We start from the raw sequence: 9,583 nt of genomic DNA on the forward strand, positions 1-9,583 counted from the left end.
ATGCTTGAGATGCATTATTGAGGGAGTAAAGAAAGCAAATTGCAGAAACATGGAGTATGTGAAGCTGTGTGTGTGTGTATGTGTGTGTATATGTTTGTGTATGTATATGCACATATATGCACATATATGTAGAAAAAAAATCTGGAGGTGGGACTGGGGAATGAGAAAACAAAATAATTTTACTTTTTACCTTCATGAGAGATAATATGGTGTAATGCTTAAAAGCACAGACGATAGAGTCAGAGTTCCACTTAACTATACCATTTACAAGTTAGGAGATTTGAGGTAAATTTCAAGCCTCCTGGTACCCTACTTTGCATATCTGTTAAATGAGGGTAATAATAGTACCCATTTCATGAGTTTCTTGTGATTGTTAAATAATGTATTTGAAGCATATAGAATAGTCCCTGGCATATAACTAAGCATTCAGTAAATGTTAGCAGCTATTATCATCATTATTCTCTTCTGTACTGTTTGGATTTTATACTATGAGTATGTTTTATTTTCACAATAAGTAAAAAATATGTCTATAATCTATCAAACTGAAGGCATTTTCAACTTGATTTTTAGTTCTCAGTTTTCCCTTGGTGCTTTCTTTCAAAGGAAAAGACCAACAGCAGAGATATGCCTTTCTCATTCTTGGCTACAGCAGTGGGACTTTGAAAACTTGTTTCACCCTGAAGAAACTTCCAGTTCCTCTCAAACTGAGGATCATTTTATAAGGTCCTCTGAAGACAAGACTTCTAAATCCTCCTGTAATGGAACCTGTGGTGATAGAGAAGACAAAGAGAATATCCCAGAGGATAGCAGCATGGTTTCCAAAAGATTTCGTTTCGATGACTCATTACCCAATCCCCATGAACTTGTTTCAGATTTGCTCTGTTAGCACTTTTTTCTTTGACTCATTTGGACTGAATTTGAAATTTTATATCCACTCCAGTGAGATTATGGTTTGTAGCTTCATATATGACATGTTTATATTGTAAATGCACTTTTCCATGGAATAATTTAGGGAAGTGTTTTAATGTTAAATTACTAGTTGCTAGCATGTTATGATTTCATATCCTGAGATAGCTCTGCAGATAAGAAAATATTTAAATATATGACAAAAAGTAAAATTGTACATGTGAGTTTACATGTTAATGAAATAATTCAAGTTCAAATGAACTTACCAAAATGTTTTGTATATCAACAAAAAAAGTGGCTTGAGTTTTATTATAGTTGGTGTAAACTGAACACAATGAAGACATTGGAATTTAATAGGTTCTGTCTCTAAGGTGACTCTTATACCATGCCTCCATCAACATAATTTGTTTAGGAAAGCAGTATGAAGTTTAAGCCAAAATAATTTCTACTTTATAGATGCTCAAGAGACATTTTACAATTGAAAATGTCTTTCAATTACAAATATTTTGAAACTTCATAAGATTTTCATTCTCTATGGTCTGTTATATGAGAGAGATCCTTTAACCAGAGCAAAGAGGGAGTTAGAAACCTGATCAGGGATGTTCTTTACAAGTTGGAGCAGAGAAAAGAGTAGCATGGCTTCATATTTTAACGCAAATGTCTTTTTCCTCCTCCCAACCTACTTGAGATCTGATAAGGTCTGGAAGGTGGAGATATTTGGTATGCAAGTGTAGAGTTTTTTAATCCTCCAGAATTTCTAGAGTAGAAGATACTTAGGTAAAGTTAAATATTCTCTATTTTTAGTCAAACATATTTATTAATTGAATATAGAAGAAAATGTTGACACACTCAGACAGCTTACTGAATTTTAGATGTCTTCTGCATCTTAGAATACAAGCCAGTCATTCAGAGTTCTAAAAGTATGCATAAAAAATTACAGCACCGGCAGGTCTATTAACACAGTGCCCGAGTCAGCAGTAGCAAGACTGATGTGATCATAAAACATGACATCAGGCTCGTCTGAAGTTCTTGTGTGAAATCCCTAGTGAGTGAGGAGGCTCAGCTTAAAGCCCTCTGCAGAGTGGCCCCTCATTGTGGTCTTTTGCTGGGACCAATGCAAGAAAGAGACTAGGGAGAGCAAAATGCTTGCTTATGGCTAGAGACTATATCCAGCCCTAATGACGGGGGCATTTAGTCCTTTCTGGGTAATCTTTTATGAATTTTCACCTGATGACCGTTATATTGGTCTGTTACCATGTTAAGATAACTGTGATCTCATGACCATGTTGCTGTATCAAAAGAAATATTTTGACAAACAGTAACAACAACCTGGTGTTCCCCCTTTAGACCTTTAGCTTCTCAAAATTTTGGTAAGTTCCCAAATTCTTTAATAATAACTTAAAACTGTTTTGAATAACTATCAGGTCACTTTATTTGACCACATGGTGAATTCCTTTAACGTCTTCAGCATTTGTTAAGGAAAAGTTTTCTCTACTTGTGTGTGTATGTGTGCACATGTGTGTATGTACAGGTGTATGTATATATCTATAGATACAATACATTCTTTAGACAGTTTTCAAGATTCTTTGCTGTGGTACATTATGCTCAACTCAGGTGCCAAAGGAGCTTTTTTTTTTTTTTTTTTTTTTGAGACGGAGTTTTGCTCTGTCTCTCAGGCTGGAGTGCAGTGGCATGATCTCAGCTCATGGCAACCTCCGCCTCCCGGGTTCAAGCAATTCTCCTGTCTCAGCCTCCTGAGTAGCTGGGATTACAGGCGCATGCCACCGTGCCCAGCTAATTTTTGTATTTTTAGTAGAGACGAGGTTTCACCATGTTGGCCAGGCTGGTCACAAACTCCTGACTTCAAGTGATCCACCTGCCTCGGCCTCCCAAAGTGCTGGGATTACAGGCGTGAGCCACCACGCCCCCTCCCAGGAGCTCTCTTCTTATGACATATAAATTATGACATTTATATTCTTTATATGACTTTATGTTCTCTTCTTATGGCATTTAAATTCTTTAAGTAGTTTGTTGATCCAATAAACTAGACATTGTATAATCTAAATTGAGCCCTTGTATATCTAAAACTGATGAGTTGTTTCTAAATTGTTGATTGTCCATTTACTTGCCTTTGGTATTAAGATAATGCAAGTAAAGGTTAGTAAGTCATTGGATAGTGAGGAAATGATTATGTTTCTGAAGACCATATTATATTTTTAATTTTTAGAGGAATCATGCCATCCCCCCAAAAATCAGGAAATATTTGAATTTTAAATTATAAGCTCATTTGTAAAAAGACATTTTATACCAACTTTCTCTTTCTCTGAAAATCTTAAAATAGTTTACATCTACCTTTAGTTAGTAGAATACAGAGCTGTAAATTTCCATGCCTTTTTTCCTGATACTAAGTTTTTAGTAAAAAAGCAACTAGTGGTTGCACAAAGAATATAAAAATCCACTCTTTTTACAAAGGTGTAAATTTAAATAACGTTATTGATTGGAATATGAAAGTCAGTCATTTAAGAGCTTTTTAGCAAATGATTCAGTTGTTACTCTTTTTCTCCCAAGATTGGAAAGCATAGTGTGTTTCTCTAAAGTAGGAATCTAGAGAGCCCCTATGAGTGGACAAATGTCAGTAACACTTGAACACATGAGAAGATAAGTGTTATATTGTGCTATTTTAAAGTTTAATTTGCGTTTTGGGTAGGATCCCTAAATAGATGGGATTTTTAAATAGATGATATATAGATGACAATTACAATTGCATTTTAATAATTTTCCCTACAGTAAAGAACCTAGCTCTGAGCAGTGAAATTGTAATGGCACTTTAAAGGAAGTAAGCCGTTAACTGTTCTCTAGTCCAGCGATCTCCAACTGTTTTACACTAGGGACGGGTTTTGTGGAAGAATATTTTTCCACGGGACTGGGGGGTTAGGGGGATGGTTTCAGGATGATTCAAGTACATTACATTTATCATTAGATTCTCGTAAGGAGCATGCAACCTAGATGTCTTGCATGTGCGGTTCACAACAGGATTTGAGCTCCTTTGAGAATCTAATGCCATGGCTGATCTAACAGGAAGCTGAGCTCAGGCAGTAATGCTTGGCACCGCCCCCCCGACCCCCCACCTTCTGTGCAGCCCGGTCGTGGCCTGGGGACTGGGGACCCCTGCTCTAGTCAGTAATGAGATAAGGTACTTGTGCCAGAATATAAATCAACACATTGCTTCCTTTATCAAAGAAGTCTTGTTATTTAAAAAAAGTCAACTGAGCCAGTATGATTAGTGATGTAATTGATTTTCATTCTAGCACAAGCCTCTTTCATTCTGGACAGCTCACAAATAGTTAATGGACCATGCTTTGAATAGCCTTCCTCTAAGCAACATTTATAAATATTGATATTTTAGAACTGTTTACATTTCTTCTGTTTATTTTTGAATTTTCAGTTTGATATCTTGTCCTTATTCATTGTATAAACAACTGTACTTTAATTTCAAGTAGTATTAAAATTATTTGACTTAAGTTTGGGGGGATTATTATCAATTTATAATTTTATAAAAGTATTTTAAAGAATAATTGTAAATTTTCCATAAATTACAACTTCCTGCCATCTTTTATTAAATAATAATATTGCTTAAGGCATATGGACAGACATTATTATGAGTACTCCAGTAAAAAATCTACATCAACTTGATCATTCTGGCTAAAAATTAAAAAGCACTTTTTTGTATCTGTGGTTGTCATTTGTTTCAAAGCATTTCTAAATTTATTGTTCTTAAAAGTATGTCTGCATGTTCTAGCCTTTGACCTAGGTCATCTATGAACCCTCTTTGTGTCTAATAAACATATCTATAAAGGCATATAAATCTGAAAACAAGTAGGTCTATTCGCTGGTATCAAGGAATAATTTTTAGAAAATATCAGTGAATGAATTTAACTGTACTACATGTTGCACTGTAGTGCACTACATGTTACACTAAAGATGAATGAGAGATTCTTCAGGATATTTATAATCTGATTGTAGACCAAGGTACAGTCAATTCTCATTCATGGTAGTTATGTTCTATAAAATTCCCACACTTTAGTTACTAATCATTGCTCCTAGGGGAAATACAGAGTTAGGTTCCTGCAAGGCTCGTTCATAGCATTTTAAACAATTCATCAATGCATAATTTTGTATATTTCTATTTAATCGTACTTCATTTAATATGTATTGTTGGTTCATTAACATTGAACTAACAGGCAATAGCACTGTAATTCATGCCTGAATTAAGCTTACCTAACGTGTTTTTGAGGGAGAAGGAAAGGAAAAATGATTGGAAAAATTCAGACTGCAGAAGCAGCCTGCCTGAAAAGTCACACAGCAACAGGCAAAAAATAAAACAACCTTGGAAAAAACTCATGCTGCACATGGACACATAAGAAGATCAGGCTGTAAAACACAGACAAACAACTCGGGCATAGAAGGAGGGGGTGAGTCTCCTGGGTAATCACCAAACTTCACACTCATACAGTGGGCCCCAGTAAAAACAGCGGGCCTTAATAAGCACATTCCTTTAGGCACACTAAGATAAGGAAGCCAGAAGTGGATGTTGGAGGGGGATGCCTGCAGCTGGAAGAAAATGTCTAGGAACAGTCACAGAAAGTCTCCCTCCCAAATAGGTGACACAAAGCAGCACACAGGAACACAGACTAAGAGTCTGCCTAGGTTATCAAGGAATCGGGTAAAGGCTGATAGAAACTCATGCTCTATGCAGATACCACACCTGGTCCCAACTAAAGCTTCAGGCCCTAGGAAGATAAGATGCCCCCTTCCTCACTAGCCCATGTATAAAAACCCTGACATTTTTACTGGAAACCCATTGGGGACCCCTCTCTGACAGCTGTTCTTTCCTTTTGCCTATTAAACTCCTGCTCCAGTTTCTGTGTGGGTTTGTCTGCAACCTCAATTTCCTTGGCCATGAGACCAAGAACTTTAGTATTTACCCCAGACAATGAGGCTGCTTCATTTTGGGGGCTCGTCTGGGATTTGAAGGTGAATTCATCAGAAGGGTAAGGGAGCAGACTCTATTTTCACTTCTGAGGCTTCTCATCCTCAGTTTTTATTCTCTCAACTATCAAAAAACAGGGCGTCTGTCTGCTGATTAATGAGCCACAAGGGCTAGCTGCTGGTCTTAAAGACTCAAATGTGAGGCTTGCTGGGGAGGACTTAGTCCATCCCCAGTGCCCTCAGCATGCTGGGAATGTTGGCTCTGTCCAAACCAGTTTTCTGTCACAGAGAACTTTGCTGTTGCACGGGGCTGGAAGAGGTCCTGGAGCAACTGAGGAGTTCTGGCCAGGGCTACTCCTGGACTGACCCCAGCCTCCAATTGCCCAACCAGGTGTCGGCCATAGGATCACCAAGCTTTCCTATGCAAACCTTAGTTTCCTCCTTTCCTTTCCACAGTCACCGTGTCTCTTGTGCCCTCTCTGTATGCACTGCTGCAGGAGTTTTTATATCCGGGGGAAATAATTCAATTAGGCAAGCTTAGCAACCACCTTAGCAACCAGGAATGCAGGTCAAAGGATTGCTGTTTTTTTGACTTTCTACAGACAGGGGGACTTCATGATCCAGATCTCAAAGACTCCTTAACTCCTAATGATAGCACTTCCTGGGGTTGGGTAGGAGGTCATGCCCCACCCAGTGAAGATCTCTCTTTCAACTTGGGCTGTTTCCTTTCCCATGTGAAGAGCCAATACTGCCCAGTCGGACTGGATAGCCCCTCTATGAGACATATGAACTTTCTCCTGCTAGGAGTTACGCTGTGGGAACAACTTGCCACATGTCAGACTTCCCTCTCTGTCCTTTGTTTAGAGGGCATATGGAGACAAAGTTACTGCCTGGTATTTCAAGGCTTACAGCGCCACCTAGTGGAATGAGAATTCCCTTGTATGCCCTTTGCCAAAAGCCTCTAGTTTTCCAGTTCTCCTCTTTTTTACATCTGCTACAGACCAACGTTATGCCCCCTCTGCAAGCAGGAGATCTCTGCTTTCAGCAGTGAGGAGAAATATGTCCTCCAAAACCAAATTTTAGTCTCAATACTCTCCATTAGCAGGAAGGCCACCCACCAATTGACCCTTATGTTCTCTTGAGACACCTATTCCGCCTACAACTAGAATGGCATCTAAATAGAAAGGGGATTTTATGTCTGGAAGTTAACTAGAACCACCACCTAAGAATACATTCTCTAGTCCGGTCCATAATCGTAGAGTATAAAGCTCAGTCCAGTATACTCCCTCCATTAAAGGGCCTTGCTCAAATTCAACTGTTAAATAATCTCTCCCAGGACTCATACATCAAGGAGCCACACAGGTCACACAAGTGTGGGAGATCAAATGGCAATCACCAGGCAGGGGACAAAGGCTACATGGGTATGCATGACTATCCCCATTATTTAGCTTCTCTGGGACCATGGTTTGAGGGTCACGCCTGCAACCACTGGGTGGCACAAACAGTGCTGAGACCCAGGGACCAAGGAGGGAGAACAGTCAGGGGGACGCTCCCATTGTCTTCCCCTCTACCTTGGGTCATACCAAAAAGAACAAGGAGACTGAGGAATGCCTCTTCTCTTGTCTCTTTTCTAGGATGGGTAGCAAGCCATCTTCAGCCTGCACTCCTCTGGAGTGCATTTTGAACTCCTTTGACCCCAAAACTAATTTTCTTTTGCCCAAGGGCATGGTCTTCTTACCATCTCAAGAATGAACAGACCTGGCCAGCTGAAGGAAGCCTTGACTTTAATCTTATCCAACAATTAGATCTTTTCTGTAGACAGAAGGGCAAATGGTCCAAGGTCCCCTATGTACAGCCTTTCTCTGCCCTGCGAGACAACCCAGACCTTTGCAAGCATTGCACAATTGCCTCAGCCCTCTTAGCAATCATATCAGGCAGGTCTGTGGAGCGTAGTTCCCCTAAGTCAGAAGAGCAGGTTTTAGAGGAGCCATTGTAGGTGGCTTCTAAGTACCCCAGTCCTTCCAGTTCCCCTTATCCAGGGACCCCTCCAATTGTGCCATCAGCTCCTCCAGCTCCACCATCTCTGAAACTCCCCATTGCCCAGTTTCACTCCTACCCCTACAAGAAATGCCAGATGGAAGGGGTACCACGAGGTTACATGTTCCCTTCTCATTATAGGACCTTAGGGAAATAAAGGGACACTTGGGCAGCTTGGGCAGATTTTCTGATGACCCTGATAGGTATATAGAGGCTTTCCAAAATTTAACCCAAGTGTTTAATCTAACATAGAGAGAGATGCTATGTTACTTTTAAGCCAAACTCTGTCACAGAAAAGCCTTATTTATAGGCAGCAGAAACATTCAGAGATAAACAGCATATCTCCTATAGCCAGTCTAAAAAAAATTTTTTTTTTTTTACCAAGTCTCACTCTGTCACCCAGGCTGGAGTGCAGTGGTGTGATCTCGGCTCACTGCAACCTCCACCACCCAGGTTCAAGAAATTCTCCTGCCTCAGCCTCCGAGTAGCTGGGATTACAGGTGTGTGTCACCATACCCAGCTAATTTTTTGTATTTTTAGTAGAGACGAGGTTTCACCATGTTGGCCAGGCTGGCAATTCTTGAAAGGAAAAAGTCTAAAGGAAAAAAAAGAGTAAAAGAGAGACAGGATCCCCATTCTCAATAGAAAGAGTGCCCCTTTAAAAACTGTAATTGGAGCCCTAGTGATCCCACAAATGAACGGCAAAGAAAACACTTTCTAATGTGCATGGTAAAAGGCTTGCAAAGAACCAGAACAAAACCTCTTAATTACTCTAAACTGTCCTTGTTGAACCAGAAACCAGATGGAAACCCCTCTGCCTTTTTGGAAAGGCTGAGAGAAGCTTTAATAAAATATACCTCCCTGTCTCCCAATTCAATAAGAAACAGGTTCATTACTTAGGCAGCCCCTGATAACAAAATAAAGCTGCTGAAACAGGCTCTGTCTAAAGATCTTTCTAGTTTTTCTCACCTTCAAGTTACAACTTTGCAGTGTGTAAATGACATTCTCCTCCCCAATGAAAGAAGCCTCAGAAAGGCACTGAGGCTCTCCTCAATTTCTTAGCTGAAAGGGAGTATAGGGTCTCAAAATCTAAACCTCAGTTCTGCCAAACTTCAGTAAAGTACCTAGCTCTAATCTTATCAGAAGGAACCAGAGCACCAGGTGAAGGAAGGATTAAGCCCATTTCCTTTAGCAGTTAAGGGGATTCATTTGTCATTACTGAATTTTGCAGTCTGTGAGTACCTAGGTACAGGGAAATGGCTCACCCTTTATATCACCTCATAAGAGAAACTCAAACAGTTAAAATTCGCCCCCACCTGCTTTGGGAAACTGAGGCTCAAAAAAGCCTTTAACCTGCTAAAGCAATCCTTACTTAAAACACTAGCCCTCAGTCTTCCCATAGGGAAAGCATTCAGGCTGTATGTATCAAAAATAAAGGAAACAACCCTGGAAGTTTTAACTAAGGCTTAAGATCCAGCTCCACAGCCAGGGGTTTACTTAAGCAAGGAACTTAACTTGGCAGCTAAAGGATGGTCAGCCTGCCTCCAAGCTGTCACAGTGGTGGCTTTGCTGATGCCAGAGGCCACTGGGTTAACTATAGAGAAAAACATAACTGTTTAACCCCCCACAATATAGCAGGACTGCTGTCCTC

The 9,583-nt window shown here is 39.9% G+C and overlaps 1 protein-coding gene across 1 annotated transcript in view; it reads left to right on the forward strand.

Moving 5' to 3' along the window:
- The window catches only part of STK17B (serine/threonine kinase 17b), a 35,333-nt gene extending 30,568 nt beyond the window's left edge, over positions 1-4,765 (forward strand). The window contains exon 8 of the mRNA XM_032755098.2: positions 604-4,765. Within this exon, the coding sequence (XP_032610989.1) occupies positions 604-886 (283 nt within the window). The 3' untranslated portion in view covers positions 887-4,765. The remainder of the gene's footprint in view (positions 1-603) is intronic.
- The last annotated feature ends 4,818 nt before the right edge of the window (positions 4,766-9,583 follow it).

Source organism: Hylobates moloch, unplaced genomic scaffold (genome assembly GCF_009828535.3).
Source record: "Hylobates moloch isolate HMO894 unplaced genomic scaffold, HMol_V3 SCAFFOLD_1, whole genome shotgun sequence".
NCBI lineage: Eukaryota > Metazoa > Chordata > Mammalia > Primates > Hylobatidae > Hylobates > Hylobates moloch.